Raw genomic sequence first — 21,084 nt, 5'->3', positions numbered from 1 at the left:
AGTAGAGGCTGACAGCACACCCTCCTGTGACGCAGCCTCCAGTCTCTTGTCTCTTGGGACAGTCTGACTCAATAACAGAAGCCCCCTGCAGCACAGAAGCAGAAATACATTTTAATTGAACAAGATCCTCCAACATCATGTTGATTAAATATCACACCATCATTATGATTTTGTGCTTTTTCAACTTCAGTTCAAACGGAATTTTGACTTGGTGCTTTGAACATCGGTCTAAAATAAAGACAAGATTAGTTGGATTTTATTTCAAACTATAAAACCTTGCTTCATTTGGAGTTCCAGCTTCAGTTACTGTCTCATGTGTTTGCTTTGTTGCCAAGGCTAAGATCTGTTAGCAAAGAAAAAGATAGGAGAATGGATGACAATCATAAAATCTCAATTCATGAATTGTGTCGGTTCTCATAAGAAAATGAATTATCTGGGGGAAAAAAAACATCTGCTTTACAATCTGCATTCATGCATGCAAGGAATGAGATGTCAAAAATAAAAACAATATATAAATATATTGTCATAAAATTCTTCTCATCATTGTAAACGCTAGTGACCTCTTGTGGCCACAGCTTTTTATTTGAACACATCCTCTCCCTCTTTTTTTTTTTTACAGCAACGCAAAAATATGCAAAAATTGTTTTAATCATTTATCAATTATTTTAACATATTCCAGAAGCCATATATTAAGTGTCTCAAAGTACATGGTATTCATACTTGTCAATGCTGAAATTGTTTCTTTTTGTCAACTCCTCAGGGGGCAGAGGAGACAATGGAAGCCCTGTCATCGTGTTCCCAGAATTTCCTGGATTTGGAGAGATAACTGATTTGGAGTTTCACAATGTCCTCACCTACTTAACAAGTGTGCCCAGGTATAGTCCATCAAGGTTATTACCATGAAACCCTTCTGATGAGACATTTACTGAATTATTATTTTCAACATACAGTAACATCATTTCCGGTTCTAATTCTGAGATATTTGATTTATGATTCATTTCCCATTTCTGTTTTCCTGCACTTGTTTTCCCGCCCATGAAGATATTATCTTCAGTTATAACCATTTCTCCATAGTAAATATGTTTTGTGCTTGTTGAATCTAAATAACAGTTCTGAAGAATGTTTGTTGGCAAATAAAGAGTAAGAAAATAGTCTGTGAAAGAATGGCAGCATAAATTAACGCTCATGGCGGCACAGCGATGTAGTGGTTAGCACGGGCCTTGGTTTGAGCCTCTTTGTGTGCAGTTTGCATATTCTCCCCATGTCTGCATGGGTTTCCTCCGTATTCTCTGGTTTCCCCCCACATTCCAAAAACATGCATAATGTTAATTGGAAAAAAAAGGGAAAATTCCCCCATTGTGTGAATGGTTGTTTGTCTCTATATGTGGCCCTGTGATTGACTGGCGACCAGGTGGACCAGGGTGTATCCCCACCTCTAAACAGCTGAGATAGGCTAAGCAGTAGATAATGAATGAACAAAAATTCAAGTTCGGCATAAACATGGAATACAAGAGGTCATAAAAAGTGGACTGAAGGCTAAGGATAATACAGGAAGAGTAAGAAAAATAACAAGTTCCACCATGTCTCCCAGTAGATGGCAGTAGCTCACTTCAGAAAGATGCAGGATTCGCGAGCTCATTTTAGAGATTTCCGAATTAATGGAATTTGCCAATTGATGTTCCAACCATTGTATTAGAAGTGATAATCCATCCCATGCTTCAAAGGAGTCAGTGTATGAAAAGTGTATGGCAATCATTCTGTCAGAATAGCCCTCCTAATAAATAGAGTCTGAGAGATCCTTTAATTATCTTTCTATCTTTATATCCTGTAATATCTACATAAAATACGCAATTTAAATGAAGATTAATATCATTACATTATCTCACGCACATCTTTTTTACCTCTGGGTCATGACAACAGTCTTACAAATCCACTCTTTGTAACATGCAATAGCAATTTAAAATTCTAAATATACATCATTTGTAATGAGTATTACTGTCAGTGGTCAGCTGGTCAATTCAAGCAGGAAATAACATGAGCCTCAAGCTGTTTAGTTTATTAAGATAGATGGTTGGAGCTCCCTGAGGGAACAACTCCAACCTACCACATACCGTAAATCCTATATCTGAGTATCCCAACCTTGAACAGTTGCTGAAAGTGGTTTTTGTCTCATATTCTCCAATGACTTAAATTATTGCTGTTTTTGAGCAGCCCCCGGATCTTTTCGTTAACCAGCTTGTAGAACATGCATGGAGGTCTGGATCCAGTTCTCCTGTTGATCAGTGTGCGTCAACACTAAGCAATAATTTCAGGATTGCAATATGTTTTGGTCATTGAATCCCCCTGTAATTGACCATAGCAGTCCTTATATATCACTATTCAGCTGTGTTAACTTGTGTGGGGGCTACGTGTGTGTGTGTTGTACATTCATGCAGTAAATCTCCCTTAATGCTAAATGAGGCAGCGAGGGGTTTTTTTTCCAGATCATCCCATCAGGACCTCCATGCATTTTTGGCCAGAGCTTTTCTAGATGATTTGTACAATCGTATATTATGTCATTACGATTTGACACCATTTCATTAAACAGTATTGAATTTTCTGTGAATATGGAATCGTCTCAAAAGCTAAATCCCTGTACTGGATGACATTTATTAAAACAATAAGAAGTGATGATGGACATGGAAACAGTATCACATAAATACTTTCCCAGACACCACAGTTTGGTCATTGAGGTTAACAACAGCAGCGACTGAATCTCATTTCATTGGGTTCACTCGCCCTGCAATGTTGTATTTTCATCATAAACCAGCCTCTCATCTGAGGCAGCTGTAAAAACGGCAGAAAGGCTCTCTTCCACACTTATCCCCTCCTTCTCTTCTGCAGCTGAGATGTAAATCTGTTTTTGCTTTGAAAACCAGAGCGGCTGTGAGAGCCCATACAGAAGATTGAGTGGAATGATGATGGAAGAGTGGAATAGCCTGGATATGTTTGCAATAAATAGAAGGGGACGAAGTGCCTTTTCATGCATGAAAATGTTAGAGTAGCAGAGCACATGGAGAAGCTTTCTTTCCCTCTTGCACATACGGTGGCTTGGTCAGACTGTCTTCACAATTTTTGAAAAGTTTAACTAGCTGGGCAGTAAAGCTGTGTGTCACTTTTGTGCACAGTGTGAAAGGCTCTTACCACAAAGCTCATTGGATGCCTGTAAGATGGAGTGGGGACGGAGTGTTGGAGATGGTGGGCTGTGTGAGAACTGAACGCTACGATTGTCAAAGGCTTAAGCTCACTCCCTTATAAACAGTACAACACACTTGAGTCTCAAATATCTCCAATACATCCTTTTTTCATGATTTTTCTGTTTTGTGTCTGGGGTTTTGTTTTGTCCTCTGACTCCAGAAGGGGTTATTTTGATGTGCCGGCTCTGCATACATGCAGCAGCAAGTACGTGGACAGAAAAGCTTCTCATGGATACCAGTGACATTTCTGTGAGAGGTAGTAACTGTGTCCAGGTACTAAGGTGTCTTTCAGCCTCAGTGCATGCATTCAGGTATGCATAGATGATGTTGTGGATGAGAAGCACTTGTCAGGATTGTCATTGATTGTGTAAGCGCTCCCTCTGTATAGCCCTCCTTTATAGCTCTCCTCTCCCTTGGGATTAGAGAAGACAGCAGATGAATGGGGTTCACGGAAAGAAGTGGGAGCTTAAGGCTGGTGGCCAGGAAAACTGAGGGTGCCTCACAATAGTCCCCACCAGCCCTCTAAGAAGATAAGCAGCAGAATAACTGAACAACATGCACTTGGCTTCTCCATTTGGCAGAGGAAAATGTTGTTTTTTTGTAGTTTTTAGGATCCTCTACATATGTGTTGCTGCAGAATTTTGATTTGTTATTCTTTCTGTAAAATGATTCATCTTTTTCTTGACAGAGTGATGTCAAAGTAAGTTTGTATTATCTCTGTCTTTTTTCACCATTGGCTTGGGAATTTAATCCAGCAGTGTTCTGTTAAAACACAGCTCTAACCATGTTTCATGTTTGTTTTTTTTTAGTTTATCATCATCAAGTGTGGGTTTCATCCTGGTCATCGATCGCCGGCAAGACCGATGGGCAGCCGTCAAAGGGACCCTGCTTCGTATCGCAGTAAGTTTGTCTTTTTGTGCAGACCTGAGGTGCCTCTTCATTACTCTCTCTCTCTCTCCTCTTTGCTGATTTTTCTTAATGGCTTTGTGTTTGCATTTTCCTTTGTGAGGGAGAACTGTTCAATAATTCAATACAGAGATGAGAACCTTTCAGAGGCTCCCCACTTTCATCCTCACCCATGAGCAAAGGCCATATGAGAGAAATGAAACTCGCCCCTCGCTGTTTTTCAAACACCACATGCTTGTCAGGGAGCAGAAAATAGACTATTATTATTATTACTATCCTGCGGTACTAATGTGAGCAAAAAACTTTCCTTGATCATGCCCCCAGTGCTAATCGCCAACAATGTGCCTTAAAACATGTGAAGAAAAAAGGACTTTTGTTTTGCTTTTATATAACTGTACTCTTTACACCATTTGATTAAATACCAAAACTGTATATCACAAAAGATCAGAACATTTTAAGGATGCTGTATGGAAGAAAAGGCTTCAAACTCCATTTTATTTTATTTTATCTATATTTATTTTATCTTATTTTAACACAATAATCTTATAAGTGTGAACTGCAGCAGGGAGGAACACAATTATTCATACTTTATCTCCTCTCTATTGAAAATAATTGCTTATCCTGTCAGTACTTTCATAACCATCCCATGATGTGAGGGGGTGGTCCCATGATTTGGTCATAGATTCTATAATCGTCCAGCTAATGTCTGGTTTTACAAGCACGTCCAAAGCTTTATTTCCACAGTGGTGTAAAAGCATAGTATAGTGACGTACAATAATTTTATTTATCAACCATTAATTCCTTTCAGTTCACTTTTAACTTGAACTAAGCATGGATACATACAAGGGTAAGTCTGATGGGGTGATATAAGTAAGGGAGATGTTTGACAGAGGAAATGAATGGTCTCCAGTGGAAACATAGTATAGTGATATACAACTATTAGATTTATCAGCACTTAATTTCTCTCAGTTCACTTTTAACTTGAACTAAGCATGAATACATCCATGCTTAGGGGGGGACATTAGTAAGGGAGAGGTGTCTGACAGAAGAAATGAATGGCCTCCAGAGCCTTGAGTGTTCCACTCATTCATTTCAAATTGAATCAAGCATTAATCTCACAAGGGAAACCAGACGACAGTTAACTGGATAACAGCATACATTTTGTCCGGGTGTTGTATAGCTTGAGTACATGGCAAATTTTCAGGACTCACGACTCACCACAGGTCTCACAGGACCCAAATTTAAGTAGTGTAGCCATTATGAAAAGGATTATGTCATGACTTTGACATGGCTGGACTGAGGGCCAAAAGTTTGGTTTTATAGATGATGGCAATAAGACAGAGAAAATGTATCTGAGGCTGCTCATAAATTTCCAAGTTTAAAGTAATACGAAATCACAGCAGCTCGATGTATTTATTTAAAGAGATCTATTGGGGCTTCTCTGTTACTTGGCTGCTGACGGAGTTGTGATGTTGTGAAACTAATCCTATGCCCTCACACGTAGCTCAGATGCTCTTCGACCCATTCAGATCATTTTTATGTCCAAGGAATGGACATTGGAATCATAACGGATTTTTTTTCAATATGTAGTCCATGGTTAGCTGTGAAACCTGCTTCCATTTCCTGTAATTTGTGTAACATAAGATAATACTTTATTGATCCCCATGGGGTAACTTTGTTTGTAAACATGTACGGGGGGCAAACTACAGCCCACGGGCCACATCTGACCCGTTGGTCTTTTTAATCCGGCCTGCCAAAGATTGGTACAGAAATCATACTTGATTTGAATGATTAAATGATTGGATCAATGAATGTGGGAGCTCAAACAGGAGATTATTTCATTTTTGGAGCTACTTGAGAACACTTGAGAATTTTCCTGAGTTGAATGACACAGATTGGCTTTGTGATTTAGCCTTTACTGTGGACATACTGACACACATGAATGAGCTGAACGTGAAGCTACAAGGGAAAAACTGGTTTGTGCATGAAATGCAAGCAAGTCAGAGCTTCAAAACCGAGCTGGTTTTACTTTCAAAGCAAATGTCGGACGAGTCTGATATGTACGATTAACAAATGCGTTTTTTTTTATATGTATCACATCTTGTGCTGACTCAGCCCATCTGTCAAATTTTTAAAGTCAATGCGGCCCCTGACCCAAAAAGTTTGCCCACCCCTGATGTACATTTATATATAAATAATGATTTGATATAGTAATAGCGGCTGCTGTCATACTTTTACTACTGTCTGGTTCAGCTGGATAATACCACATACTCAACACTATAATGCAGTATTGCACAACAATGAAGTAAATTCATCATCTAGATCTAGAAAGTCATCTGGCTATAGCAGATTCAGTCTTCCCAGCCTGGTGCAGGTCTACAGTTTTGTTTCTGGTGTCCTTTGACAGCTCTTTGGTCTCTGTGGTCCATAGTGGAGTTTGGAGTGTGACTGTTTGAGGTCGTGGACAGGTTTCTTTTATTCTGATACAGTTCAAACAGGTGCCATTACTACAGGTAATGTGTGGAGGACAGAGGAGCCTCTTAAAGAAGAAGTTACAAGTCTGTGAGAGCCAGAAATCTTGCTTGTTTATCAGTGACCAAATACCTTTTTTACCAATTAATCAATTAAAATCCTACAATGTGATCTCCTGTGGTTTCCTGGATTCTTTCCCCCCATTCTGTCTCTCATAGTTGAAGGTTACCTATGATGAAGATTACAGGCCTCTCTCATCTTTTTAAGTGGGAGAACTTGCACGTTTGGTGGCTGACTATACTTTTTTGTCCCACAATAAATAGATAGATAGATAGATAGATAGATAGATAGATAGATAGATAGATAGATAGATAGATAGATAGATAGATAGATAGATAGATAGATAGATAGATAGATAGATAGATAGATAGATAGATAGATAGATAGATAGATAGATAGATAGATAGATAGATAGATAGATAGATAGATAGATAGATAGATAGATAGATAGATAGATAGATAGATAGATAGATAGATAGATAGATAGATAGATAGATAGATAGATAGATAGATAGATAGATAGATAGATAGATAGATAGATAGATAGATAGATAGATAGATAGATAGATAGATAGATAGATTTACTATTACAAATGCCCCTTATGACAATGCACACTCTCTACTTTCTGTATATGCGTGGTAATTAAACACCACAGTTACTTTCTGCCTGCGTGTACTCGCCAAAATTTCTTTCACTAAACATAAGATACGCCCCCAAATGACCGAGTAACTTCTCATTTGCTAAGGTCCCCTTTGTGACATCACTGCTTCTCTCTGACATCATGGCTCCCAACTTACACAACTGACCTATCAGTGGAGCCTAACACACATGCTCCTTTAATGTCTTTATTGATGGTATTGTTTACCAATCGTCATAGTTCTTCCTGTAATATCCAAGCCTCCTCTGTATGGCTCCATATTTGTTTTTTGCTGACACAGGCTGCACAGTGAGTTTTCATTTTCAGTTATAACACATGATGAATATCCCATAGAATATGAGGTCATGTTAAGTTTAATACCGGGGGATGAGGGAGTTTTGTATAAAAAAAAAAGGGTCAGTGTGTTGAATTTGTGTTTCAGAAAATGCATGATGGAAATAATTCATTAATTTTAATTAATTAAAAAATGGGCAACTAGATTAAAAGATTTTGATAGAAAAACAGGTCAGGGATGCCCACATGAAACTGTGTAAAAAAAAATCTTGAGAGTTTTTTTGATTATTTCACTGTTTATGAGGTTAACATGGAGACAGCATGTTCAGTACATGGCTAATACATTTAAAACAATTAAAGAAGGTGTTACACACCAAAAGATAAGGAAGTATAGTTTACACAATATGTCAGTTTTTGTGGCTTCCGCCACGGGACCAACTTTGTTGTCCCGGTGTGTTCAGATGTGATTCAAGAAAAACATTAATATTGTCAGGAACTGATAAGGCAATGAGTGGTTTAATAGAGGTCAAGAAATACAATTATGAGATATCTCGGGCCCGAATGAATGTCACACCGAGGGGATCGTTCCCCCTCCCTAGCCATCTGCTGAGGCGCGTCCAGTCAGATGTGCAGATGAGGAAGTTTGGGCCCCCCTCTGAGGGAGAGTGGGTGATTTATACCGCCATCTCAATGGTCAAGGTTACTTCCTAATAAGGAGTTGTTTTTCACACTTTTTGGAAGTGAGCAGCTAGGTGTGCCAGGCTGTGTCTTGAACTGGGCCTTGGGATACGTCATCGATAGTGTGCGGGGAGTATTAGTGGAAAAATACAGAGTTGGGTGTACCTTTGTCATTACATGATGCGTTCCTGCACGCAAATTTTAACAAGTAGATCAGCAATACATTTGGTCTTTGGCACAGCATGATGTTATCTGACTGTCTGTTTTCCAACTGCCCTAATATATCATAGCAAGGAAACGATATTTCCATCATTTCATTTAAGTGGATGAAAAATATTGATAACTTTATATTTATACTTATTTTTCATGGTGTTTGTTTAAGTGGATGACAAATGTATTAGATAAATATATATTTAAATATTTATTTTTCATGCAGATTGTTTGTTGTTCAAAAATACCCAGACTGTACTATTGCAGGAAATCATGCGGATAATCTGAAATATTTTATTTGCTAATTTCAAGTAAAGTGTCTTCATCCATGCGTTTGCTCAACTATGGGAAATACTTATTTAAGTTTTTTTCAAGATGTTTTATTTTCTCATTTTGTGGGAATTACAAAGCCACCAAAGTGACTCACTGACAGTGCAGTATGTATTTGATGAGGATAAGCATATAAGTACAGAATACACTGACAGAGGCAGTTTACACAGTATTTGACATTGTATAAATCGGGTGATCGGGTCTATTTTGATCATATCAGAAGTGGAATTGATATGTCATTAGTTTTTCTGTCCACATAAAACATAATGAGGGCACTTTGTATCCCAGGATAGCAGTTTGGAAGAAAATGTTAATCATTTCTTACAATAACATGTTTTTATCAGTGCAGAAGTATTTTGTTGAGTCTTTGACCACATCAACAATCAATCTTGGCTGGGGAAATTTCTGGTCTGAAAAGTGAACCTACCACAAGTGTTTCTATTTTTTTCTTTTTTGTTCTTCTGATCAACGAAGTTCATTTCGTAATTTTCTGCCTTGAGCAGCCATTTCTAACTCATCTGTGGAAGACAGCAAGCTATTTAAGTCATTAGATAATTGAATTTGTATTAACTATCCTATTGCCCTGAGTGGGGCAATCACAGTGCTCTCTCTACATTCGCCCAGCTGCCTTAAGCCCAGTTCCTTGTCTGTTCATGCATTTCAATTGTGAGATATAACTGTGAGTTTCTGATTAAATATCTAAAGATATGTTGACTCCATCTCTCCACTCTTTGAAGGGGAGGAAAAATTAAACTATTTGACCCATCCTCACACACAGAACATAAACACACACAGAGGGTCAGGGGCATGGTCCTGTGGCACATTTCCTTATTTCCTTATTTCCTTATTTCTCAATAGCCCTCTCAGACTCTACCTACCAGACAAGGGAACCTACGCAGGACACCAAATATTTTAACAAATTGTATTTGTATGGTTACAAATACAATTGGTACAAAGAAATGTATGGTACAAAGAAAAGACCATTAACAGGATAAACATTTCTGCAACAGGAATGTGTCCAGCGACCCATATTTACCACCCTTTAATTCGACTTTACTAAATTTAACAAAGTTGGCTTATGTTGGAAGATACATGGAACTAAGGTCAGTGACTAAGGCAAAGTCAGCTGAAGTGATGAAGTCCAAAGTCAGGATGAAAATGATCTGGTTTAATGTTAATTAACCATCTCCATCTTTTCTCCTCTCTAAGGGCTCATTTCCTGGAAACCTCCAGCTGGTGTTGGTTTTGAGGCCCAACACTCTTTTTCAGCGCACAATCTCTGACATTCTGTTCAAGTTCAACAAGGATGAGTTCAAAATGAAGGTGCCAGTAAGTCAAGCCTCTTTTACCACTACTCATGTTTCACATTTGTTCTTCAGTCAACTGTGGTCAGAAGTGGGGAAAAAGGTCTGGGATTTTGAAGAATGTTCATAGGTTCACAACTCCATCATATTTATAACAAATGATATTCAGGGAAACTCTTTCTTCAGGTGATCATGCTGAGCTCAATATCTGAACTACACTCCTACATTGACCAGTCCCAGCTGACCAAGGAGCTCGGGGGAACACAGGAGTACAGTCACGAGAAATGGATCTCCCACCGAACAGTATGCACACGGTGCACAGTACACCTTTCAGTCAGCGAAAGACATATTTCTATGAGTCCCATTAAAAAAGGATGTTCTGAGTTCATCGCCATCAGGAATATTGATTTATATCAGAGCTGTTATGGGTATATTTTTGTGGATCGCCAATCCCTAATGCAACTCCAATCCTCTTATCACTGTAGTGATGTAGTTTTTCCTGTTTGGGTGATGTATATACATCTCTACATCATGTTTTGTCATCTAATTTAAGCGGCCCCCCCTCCGATTTAAGCGCAGTCCAAAGTGGATTAACAAAAATGTTTCCCTCCTCTTTTATATATCAACTTTAAAGTTTTCGTCAACAAGCTTTGACTGAATTTTAGCACAGATCTACTAGTGCCAAGATTTTCAGCATTCTTCTGTCTCATGGCTGTATCTGAGCATATTATGTTAGACATTTGACAGTCTAATTTTAAAATCTGAATAGTGCAGACTCATATCAGCAATCGGTGTCACGATGTGACAATCCAGTTCTCAGTGTGGCGTTCTTCATTAATGTCTTCTGTTTTTCAGGCTATTGAGGGCTTTGCCTTGATGGTAAAGAAAACAGCACAGGCCCTGCAGTCCTTTGGGACTGAGCTGGCTGAAACCGAGCTCCCCAATGAAATTCAGGCCACAAGAATCCTGCTCATCACACATACTGACAAGAAAGACAAAATGAAGGTAATAAGCATTTGCCTAATTTGCCTTTTTCGTGAATGTTTATTTGACAAATTTATGGTCAAGTTTTTCTATCCTTTACTTTATTCAGTCTCTGTGTGCCTACAGGAAGATCTGCTGGTGGCTCTGGGGCAGGGCGGCAGGCTGTTGGAGAGCATTAATGAGCCTGTGGTTCGAGACCCAGACCATAATATGAACCAGGATGAACTGGAGAACCTAGCCACTGTGCAAAGGTGGGAACACCTTTGGCTGATTCATCTACTAACTCAGGCCATTGTCAAAGCAATCAATTCTAAGTAGGAGTTTCTTTTTCTGTATTTACATGCAGAGATAATACGTATCAGCAGTGTGACGATCCAAAATTATTACTCCTCAGTCCGAAATCAAATATAGAAAAATTCATAATGCATAACGCATTATGCATAATGCAAAATGCATTTTTTTTCTATCTAATCAACGTTCTGTTCATATGATCATCATTCTCAATCCATTAATGCTCCTCTGCCAGATTGTTGTCTCAGCTGGATGAGACAGAAAGGGCTTTTGACGAGTTCTGGGTGAAGCACAAAAAAAAACTGGAACAGTGTCTCCAACTGCGCAACTTTGAGCACAACTACAAAGAGGTCAGCTGGTGAAATCATTTGTAGGCTTCCTTGAGCTCAACCAAGCACTCGAGGGTTTGGTTGAAAGGCTAATGTGTCTCTACTGCAGGTCAGGGCTCTGCTGGATCAGGTGTCTGATAAACTTGCAACCTTCTCTGAGGTGGGGATCAGCCCAGCACATGCTGACCAAATCTTCTATGAACTCACCACCTATGAGGACAAAGTCTGTGTAAGTGGCAGCCTCCGCATCACACATCGAGCTCTATCTAACACAGGAGAGCTGAATAATACCTTTATCATGCTTTTCTGCTCAAATCTCAAGTTAACCATTTCTAAATAAAACTTTTACTGGGTTGTTTTGTGTTCCGCAATAAAGCCAAGAGAGATAGTAAATATCTAGGTGGAAGGATGTTGAGGTTGGAACTGCCGGCCGGGAGGCCAAGAGGACCGAAGAGGAGTTTTTTTTATGGATGATGAGTTAGATAGAGGAAGATAATTCGCCGTGCTAACCCCTCGAGGGAACAACCGAAAGACAAAAGATATTGCAGATAAATGTACGCACGTGGGGTTTATACATGTATAAATTTACCCATTTAAGCAGAGCTTATATGAGAGATGAGATGAGATGAGATGAGATGAGATGAGATGAGATGAGATGAGATGAGATGAGATGAGATGAGATGAGATGAGATGAGAACAACTTTATTTATCCCGAAGGAAATTGTTGTGCCAGAGTTTCAAGTAAGAAACATAACAGTAATAGATAATAGTAGAAAGGAGGAAGAATAAGAAATACAATGAAATATGAATTGTCTTAACTGTTAGCTGTAACTACAAAGATTTGAAGATATAAAACAAAAAGGAAGGAAAAATACAGATGTAACATGCAGAGGACATATGAAACTTAATTATATGTATTTTTGTAAGGATTACCTCCTTTTATGAAGGAAGAAGCTTCAACTACTCATTGTATACCTGTCTACAGGAGGTCTTGGAGAGAACTTTAGCTTTGGCTCATGAGGGTGACAGTTTGATCCAGAACTCTCATTATGCCGAGGATTCCATTCAGCCCAAATGCACCGAGCTCAGAACTGTACGAGAAGATCTGAGCAACAACCTGAAGACCAGGAAGGACCACCTGCTGAAAGCCATCGAGCTGTATCAGTGTTTGGAGAGAGTGAGAAACCAACTTCCCCAGAAACTTCCCATTTACTGCAGTTTGCATGGATTGTTTGTCCCTTCTCACAAATTGTTACTCTTCACAACTACAGGCTTCAAAGTGGTGTGATGATGGTATCTACCTGCTGGCTTTCCAGCCAGTAGACAAATGTCAGTCACACGAAGGGGCAGAGTTAGCCCTGCAGGAATTGGAGAGCTACCTGGGTAATGCAGACCAGAACCAACTGACAGATCTCAGTACTATCTGGAAAGACTATGAAGCGGTGCTCAACCAGCAACTAAGGGTAGGACCATACAGTAAAGATGTTATTAACTGTAAAACATGACAAACATATTCACAGCGTCAGCTTATCCAAAACATGATGAAAAACAGACACTAGGACTTGCAGGTCTGTTACTTTTAAACACAGATAAACATCTTGAAATTATCCCTGGTTAACAATAATTATCACACTATTTCATAGATATTTTTGCTCGAGATGTTCAAAAGCCAACATCTGGTTGGTTCAGTTATGATACGATATCTGGTAATAAAACTCCTTTTAATGACTTCTTGTGTTGAGCAGGACCAAGTGGAGAAGGTTTTCCAGAAGCAGGTGTCCATGCAGGAGATGTTCAATAAGAGGACAGTGAGCTTGAAGAAGCTGGCAGCCAAACAGACCAGGCCAGTTCAGCCGGTGGCTCCGAGGCCTGAGGCTTTCATCAAATCTCCACTCAGCTCTCCTGGTCAGTCACTTCACATTCTCTCATGGAACTTTATTTTTTTTTATCTTGTGCAAGACACTGACTTGTCATACATTTCAGCTCACGATTAGGTCAGCCTTTACAGTACTCCACCCACTTTCCAAAAACTAAAGACTCTAAATTGTCCATAGGTGGGAATGAGAGAGTGAATGATTGGATGTCTCTAGAGGGGGCCATGTGATTGACACGTGAACGATCCAGATTAAAAACCGGCCTCTTGCCTGATGTCAGCTGGGATTGGCCACAGTGACGCTGCACTCAGGATAAGCACTGTGGACAATCTGTTGTAGCAACCAACTCATTTAGTTGTAACAACATCTATTTTTGAAGTCCAGAATTAGGTGCAAGGGGTTAATCCAAAACACATTTCCATTAAACCAGATCACAATGACATTTTTTGGCAATTAGGATTTCCGACAATAGAAATGCAAATTCACTTGTAATTGTGTTTGTGAGAATTTTAATACAATTTATATATCCTTACCATTTGCATTAAAAAAAAGACAAATTACATTTTTTCCTTATATTTTGTGCCTCTGATTTCTGCCACAGCACACAGAGCCCAGCAAGAGAAAATCAACTCAGAGGGAGAAACAGGGAATTACGAGAAAGTAAGTGCTCAAGTGAATTTTTTTTGGAGTCTGCGTCTGTCCTGGTTTTATAGCTAATCACCCCCATGTTTATTCTCCTCAAGGGCGATGACCAGTTACAGAATGGAGAAAGTAATGGGAGACACACATCGCTGTCAGAGGAGGAGGAGAACCTGGCAGTCCTCAGGAGGTGAAGGATCGCCAATAACTCTCGTCAGATTACAAGATGAACTGTGTCAAACAATTCTCTAATATTCTACTTGCACTTTCCTTCCTGTTCCCTCTCTTTTTACAGACACGTTATGAACGAACTGCTTGAAACTGAGAGAGCTTACGTAGAGGAGCTGCTCTGTGTATTACAGGTGTTTGTCCAAACCGCAGACCATTTATTCCTCTCTGCATTTTACGGTGCATTATAATCCACTGCGGTGTGTTTATACTGTATGTCACAGGGATATGCTTCTGAGATGGATAATCCAGCAATGGCCTCCCTCATCCCCACTCCTTTACAGAACAAGAAGGAGGTTCTGTTTGGTAACATGCCAGAAATTTATCACTTTCACAAAAGGTGAATGGGCACCTGCCGGCTGTCAATTCTGTCGCAGTTGCATGAAAGAATATGTACTTCCTGTTAGGAATGGTTTTGCATGTTCTGTTCATGTTTTCTGATGTTATGGTACTGATGTAACACAATGCCAGCTATCACCAGTATAAGATTGCGTTTCCATGCTATGAATGTAATCATGTATCAATTGCAACTTTAATGAAATTACAACTTAATTCTTATGTTTTCTTCACATCATTTTCCCTCTTTGGTGGTGGCTCTGTAAGTGCTCAGTCATATTTAGAAAAAATCAGCAATGGGCTTTGCACATTTCTACTAGCACTCAGGCAAACAAAGAAACAGTCCTGGGTGTAAATGTGAACATCTTCAGAAATGGAAGAAAATGAGCTTACATATAACAGTACTTTCAAATATACTTCTCACATATTCTTCCTAATTTTGTTATTTTTGTAATTGTTTTCAGGACATTCCTGAGGGAGCTCGAGCAGTACACTGACTGCCCAGAACTGGTTGGGAGGTGTTTTCTTGAAAGGGTGAGGGAAATATCCAGTGTTCAGCAAGGAGGTGTGAATCCAACATGTTTCTGAAATATATATTTGCCTCTTCACTCAGATGACAGACTTGCAGATCTACGAGAAATACTGTCACAATAAGCCTCGATCTGAGAGCCTTTGGAGGCAGTGCTCAGACTGTGCCTTCTTCCAGGTAAACATTTCAAAAACCCCTGATGTTTGTATTTGTGGGTGTTATTTCAAATAAATCATATCCTCTTGTTCAAAAACCAGGAATGTCAGAAAAAACTGGAGCACAAACTTGGATTAGATTCCTATCTGCTGAAGCCTGTGCAGAGAATCACCAAATATCAGCTGCTATTGAAGGTATAATGGTGAAAGTCGGCCATAAAGGCCCTTCTATATGAAATGCTCTTTTTTTTTTCTCAATGTTTGACATGTTTCGGTATTTTCTCTGAGTTAAATGTGTGCTGTGGGATCTATAGGAAATGCTCAAGTACAGTAAAGGCTGTGAGGGTTACACTGACCTGCAGGAGGCTCTCATCTCCATCTTGGGTATCCTCAAAGCTGTCAATGACTCCATGCACTTCATTGCCATTACAGGATATGAGGTAATCATTTTAAACAGATCAAAAAATCCCCAGTGCATCGTGTGAAATGGATGTACTATAATCTTTAGTGAAATATTCCAGTCATCTAAATTGTTCTATATTTAAAGTATTTGCTATTTCCACAGGTGGATTTCATTTGTTTCTATATTTTAATATGTGCACTTAAAGAAAAAATGATGGCGTGTTGACAGAGAGATGGATTTCAACATGAATACATACAAAGCATACCTAATATAAAATCACAAACTCCATCAATGTCAAAATATTCTGGGATATGTGCAAACTTTGAGCCGTCAGCTTTAACGTGTGACATCTTTTTTCTTGCCGCTTACAGGGTAACTTGAGTGAGATTGGTAAACTGCTTATGCAGGGGTCATTCAGCGTGTGGACAGAGCACAAGAAAGGCCACGCAAAGGTCAAAGATTTGGCCCGATTCAAGCCTATGCAGAGACACCTCTTCCTCCATGAGAGGGCACTGCTTTTTTGCAAGAGGAGGGAGGAGAACGGCGAAGGATATGAGAAAGCTCCGTCCTACAGCTTCAAACATTCACTTAATGTGAGCACTTCCACACTTGCAGCATCTGTAATTCTGTAATACTGCGGCAGTTTTGACCCAAAACTGAGATTGTTCTCTTTCCTCCATGAACCTCTCATTTTCTTTTCTAACAGATGAGCGCTGTGGGAATTACAGAGAATGCAAAGGGGGATAACAAGAAGTTTGAAATCTGGTGCAACTCAAGAGAGGAAGTATACATTGTCCAGGTACAGAACATTGTAAAAAATGATCCACCTAATTGGTAACTGACAGATTACAAGTTCCACTATTTCTGATCTTTAAGGCTCCAACCACTGAAGTCAAGACAACTTGGGTAAATGAGATTAGGAAGGTTTTGACAACTCAGCTGGAGGCATGCAAAGGTACACACCCTCATCCACATTGTGAATTTAAAGGAGTCCGATTCCAGATCAGCTATTCACCTAATGAGATGGCATGAGCTTAACTGCTGAAATGTTATCAGAGATTATAAGTGAAACTTTCTCTCACAGAAGCCAGTCAGCAGAGGGCAACAGATCAAGTTTTCCAATTTCCCCCCAGTGGACCAGTAAGCCTAAGGTAAGCTGGTATCCTCCACTTAGTCTTCAGTTTATTTCACAATAGTCTCAGAAGCTTTAGCAGTGAAGCTTTTCTGTCCAATCGCAGTCCATTTAAGTCCGCCCAGAAGGGCATTAAGAAGGGAGAGGAGAAGAAAGCTGAGCCCAGCAGCCCTGATGGCAATCCCTGTTCCTCACCAAAGCCAATGGCAAAAGGTCAGCAGCGGCACTGTGAAACGCAGTTGACAGTACCTTGATTATTTAAAGAAATGAGCTTTTGTGCAGCATCCACTGGACAAATGATGCAATTCCTTCCTTTCCTTTAATGGCTGATCCACATCTCTCCTGTGGATTAAAGCCCTGCTTAACTCACCTTCCCCCTTCCCTCTTTTTGTTGTTTGTCCCTCTATTCTCCGGGTCAGACGAGACTGTGAAAAGCCCTACCTCAGACAGAGCCGCGGTGGCAAAAAAGCGCTTTACTTTACAGGGCTTCGGTAACCTCAAAGCTCAGAAAGGTAACAGCAGGCCACTGTCAAATTCATTTCCGAATGATTGCATCATCATCCACTTCTGTAAAATTTTGGACTTCCGCTGATTGGAAGTAGATGACGTTTACTGAAATATAAACACCTGCTCTTGCAAGAAGTGAGATGACAAGAATTAAACACAAGACACACATATGACTTGTTATTTACTAAGTATAAGGGTGGTGTTGATCTTCTCATCTAACTCTGCAAGAAGCTTTGTCTCCAAACATTTGAAACATGATGTAATGAATTTAAAGATAATTGGTAATTAGGTCAAACATTGCATGCTTCCCTCCACAGAGCCATCAGCTACTGATGATAAAAGTTTCACATTACCCACAACGATTCTCCTGTCATCAGGTATCACACATTTCCAACAGCTCCATTCTGCAACGTCACAGCAGGAAAAATAATAGTCACGTCAACCGTGACCCCATGCAATTCAGGTCTTGAGAGTGACATGGCGCAGTTCCATATGATAAATGTTTTTTGTTACACATTTGCCTTTCCTGCTGTGACCTGTCGAATGTCCAACCTGAACAACCTCAGGAATTCCCAGACGCAGACTTTTCTCTTTTTTTTAACCAAGTGTTGATAATATTACTCCCTACTAGAATAGCTAACTATCTGATTTTTAATGACTCCCATCAAAATGTTCCTCGTGTATGTTAGTATTTTGTTGGAATTCTGTCTTGATGAATGTCCACATTCCTCCCTTTTGTTGTCTAGGATCTCCACCAAGCCCTGACCATAAAACCAAAAGGCAGAGTGATCCTACACCCTTTGGCTTCAAAGGTAACTTTTGTAATCAGCAAAAACAACAGCCTCTCCCTTCTTGGGCTGATTGTTGATCCATGATACTGTATGCGAGTATAGCAAGGCTCCCAGACACAACCTGAGGATGAATGAATGGCTGTGCTTCCATTGCCTCCTTTCCCTCAGATGCAGGTCCTCCACCCCTCCACCTCAGCAGGGCTAAGTGGTTCAGCACCACTAGCCTCTTACAGACAAAATGGAAAGGTATACAGACACCAGCTGGAGGTCTCTGGTCACTGTAGTCCTTTCATAGCTCGTCTTCTTTTCACTCAGCCTGCCCCACTTTCTCTCTAGTTTGATGAAATCGCTGAAGTGCACACTGACATGGAGTAATGCTTGCCTGCATTGCTACTTATTTGTCTTTTATAAATCCAGAGCTCAAGATATGAAGTGCATGCCTGTCCAATCTCTGACTGTGGGTTATATTTGTGGGACATGCTTTTTGGATCAGGCACTTTTTCTTCTGTGTTGAAAAAATATTTTGTTGTTCTTCGGCTCAGTTTCACACTTAGATACCTCACTCTGGCTTCAAAACACGCGTGGTATCCTGTTATAATTTATACTGCTGTATCAACCTCTTACTCATAGGCTGGAACAAGAACTCACTGTCACTGGATGCTTCAGAGGAGCATGATGGCTATTCCAGCGCTGAGGATCCTCTTAATTCTGACCCAGAGGATGACAATGGCAAGAAATTGGTACAGTATATGATCTAACATGACTCATACATCAGCTTATTAGTACACATGCTCATCACTTCACAAAAAAAAAGAAAATGACAAAATTACTGCATTTGAATACATAATAATTACACTCGTATTTAGGAACGCTTGGGGTAAATAGTTTCCCTTGAGTTAATTTCTTCATGTTTGACATAAATATAAAAACATTTGCATCAAAATTTCAACCTTACTGTTTGGTAGATTATAAGTATGATGCGGTCATTATTACTATTATTGTTATTCTTATTGTAAATGTTTTTGTTGTTTTTGTTGTTGTTATCATCATCATCATCATTCATCAGGTGTAGTTTTAGCTAAATTTAAACACAAGCCAGATGTCCAGTTGTAAATGTTTCACACTGGCCAATTAACACCTTTCTATTAGTGTGCCACTTATTGTGTAATAAACATGAAATGTTAAATCTATTGTAAAAGCGTATTTGCTTTCTCACATTCACAGGTAGAACATGTTAAATTTGTACAACTTTAACAAAATACTGATTGGAGGGATTTCGCCAATTTTCTGACTTCAGTCTCTGCATTTTACGACAGCGTGTTGGCAAATATACAGTGAAGACCGACTATGAAAAGGGCTGCACTCAGGAAGTCTCAGTGAAGAGTGGAGACATGCTGGAGCTGATGAAGGAGGGAGACGATGGACAATGGTGTGGAAACACATACACTCTTAATAATGTCAAATTAATTATCAAAGGTTATTATAGTGGGAATAATGTGTGCATTGCATTGTGTTCATTTCTTGCAGGCTTGTTCGCAACCTCAGCACCTCAATGGAAGGCTGGATCAGTGCTGCTAATCTCATCACCCTCATTGGGAAGTCCAAGTCTTGCCAGTCTCTCACAAGCTCAGGTAGTCAAACTAACCACGCAGAAAGAGCTTTTAAAATAGTTTGTTCTCTGTCAGTCCACATTGATTTTCAACATGTGTGTGTGTTTGTGTGTTTCTATCTGTCTGTATCCGTGTCTGACAGACGGCAGCGGTTCCGGCAACCTCAGCACATCATCCAGCTGCAGTGAGAACGACACAAGCTTCTCCGACATAAAGCCCTGAACTGCTCAGCACACCATCTGTCAATAAACTGTCCTCCTGCTTTATGTGGCTGTTTGTGCACACTTTGTATCACACATGCTGGTACCCTTCAGAACTTCTCCACATTTCCAGACAACTCTGCATAATTTTTTTGTTGACTTCAATCCTGCAACAAGGTCAGCGGTAAGAGCAAATGCAAACTTGACTGGTTGAAATCAGTGAGGATTCAAATGAGGCAGAGTAGGTTTACTTTGAAGAGAAAGATGTATAGATATATAAATGTATAGCAGCGGGACTGATCTCACCAAATGCATTTGTTTTGGAGGAATGTGGATGACAGGAGATAATCATTCCACTGATACTGTACATAAAAAGAATAGGGATAAATTAATATGTGTGGCTTATTTAAATGATTGAATGTTTTTGGCTATTTTCCCAATTAGATGTCTATTTATTTGTAAGAAAGCCCACATGTTATATCAGGCACTTGGTCATGTTCCTCTCATCTCTCTTTTCCAAATTTATTTTTACAACTTTTAGTCCTTGTTCTGCCTGTGTCATGGGACCCTGGTTATCCATCTGCTGTCCAGACTTTGTGAGTTGTTGTCCTTTGGGGTTTTATCTGTGTGAATAATCAGAGATCACTGTATAGTGCTAACTTATTCCCTTTAAAGGGGGCAAGCAGTGGATGTAGATATTGTTCATTAATCTGTCCGTCAAGAAACATTTATTATTTCAGATGCTATATTGTACATTAAGTATGGTGATGTCACTGCTTTGTGACTTCTTTTTTATATAAACTTGATAAACCAGTCAGTGTCTCAGTGTTTGTTTGTGTGTGTGTCTGTCTTTAATAATGTTTACATTTCTAAAATATCATGTCATATCATTCCCACCGCACTGTAACAAGAAGGACTGAGGACATAGCAAAAAACCTGAAGCAATAA

The 21,084-nt window shown here is 39.5% G+C and overlaps 1 protein-coding gene across 6 annotated transcripts in view; it reads left to right on the top strand.

Moving 5' to 3' along the window:
* LOC147234559 (guanine nucleotide exchange factor DBS-like) overlaps positions 1-20,950 on the top strand; it is a 34,826-nt gene extending 13,876 nt beyond the window's left edge. For 2 of the 6 annotated variants that reach the window (XM_086145083.1, XM_086145079.1), the window contains exons 3-34: positions 761-875; positions 4,046-4,136; positions 10,034-10,153; positions 10,315-10,431; positions 10,984-11,133; positions 11,239-11,363; positions 11,639-11,753; positions 11,842-11,961; positions 12,718-12,909; positions 13,004-13,195; positions 13,478-13,637; positions 14,208-14,266; positions 14,350-14,435; positions 14,541-14,607; positions 14,698-14,813; positions 15,274-15,343; positions 15,423-15,515; positions 15,596-15,688; positions 15,808-15,933; positions 16,268-16,489; positions 16,603-16,695; positions 16,773-16,851; positions 16,981-17,047; positions 17,135-17,241; positions 17,448-17,540; positions 17,853-17,912; positions 18,282-18,347; positions 18,495-18,572; positions 18,957-19,066; positions 19,643-19,755; positions 19,854-19,957; positions 20,079-20,950. In XM_086145083.1, coding sequence (XP_086001209.1) covers positions 761-875; positions 4,046-4,136; positions 10,034-10,153; positions 10,315-10,431; positions 10,984-11,133; positions 11,239-11,363; positions 11,639-11,753; positions 11,842-11,961; positions 12,718-12,909; positions 13,004-13,195; positions 13,478-13,637; positions 14,208-14,266; positions 14,350-14,435; positions 14,541-14,607; positions 14,698-14,813; positions 15,274-15,343; positions 15,423-15,515; positions 15,596-15,688; positions 15,808-15,933; positions 16,268-16,489; positions 16,603-16,695; positions 16,773-16,851; positions 16,981-17,047; positions 17,135-17,241; positions 17,448-17,540; positions 17,853-17,912; positions 18,282-18,347; positions 18,495-18,572; positions 18,957-19,066; positions 19,643-19,755; positions 19,854-19,957; positions 20,079-20,158 — 3,479 coding nt within the window. In that variant the 3' untranslated portion in view covers positions 20,159-20,950. The remainder of the gene's footprint in view (positions 1-760; positions 876-4,045; positions 4,137-10,033; positions 10,154-10,314; positions 10,432-10,983; positions 11,134-11,238; positions 11,364-11,638; positions 11,754-11,841; positions 11,962-12,717; positions 12,910-13,003; positions 13,196-13,477; positions 13,638-14,207; positions 14,267-14,349; positions 14,436-14,540; positions 14,608-14,697; positions 14,814-15,273; positions 15,344-15,422; positions 15,516-15,595; positions 15,689-15,807; positions 15,934-16,267; positions 16,490-16,602; positions 16,696-16,772; positions 16,852-16,980; positions 17,048-17,134; positions 17,242-17,447; positions 17,541-17,852; positions 17,913-18,281; positions 18,348-18,494; positions 18,573-18,956; positions 19,067-19,642; positions 19,756-19,853; positions 19,958-20,078) is intronic. The other 4 variants (XM_086145080.1, XM_086145081.1, XM_086145085.1 and 1 more) reach the window with 4 other exon arrangements.
* Positions 20,951-21,084: the final 134 nt, after the last annotated feature.

Source organism: Fistularia commersonii, chromosome 4 (assembly GCF_037954325.1).
Source record: "Fistularia commersonii isolate RoL2024-O1a breed Wild chromosome 4, RoL_Fcom_v1.0, whole genome shotgun sequence".
Lineage (NCBI taxonomy): Eukaryota > Metazoa > Chordata > Actinopteri > Syngnathiformes > Fistulariidae > Fistularia > Fistularia commersonii.
The sequence above is the reverse complement of the archived record's forward strand: the minus strand, read 5'-3'. Positions and strand labels throughout refer to the sequence as shown.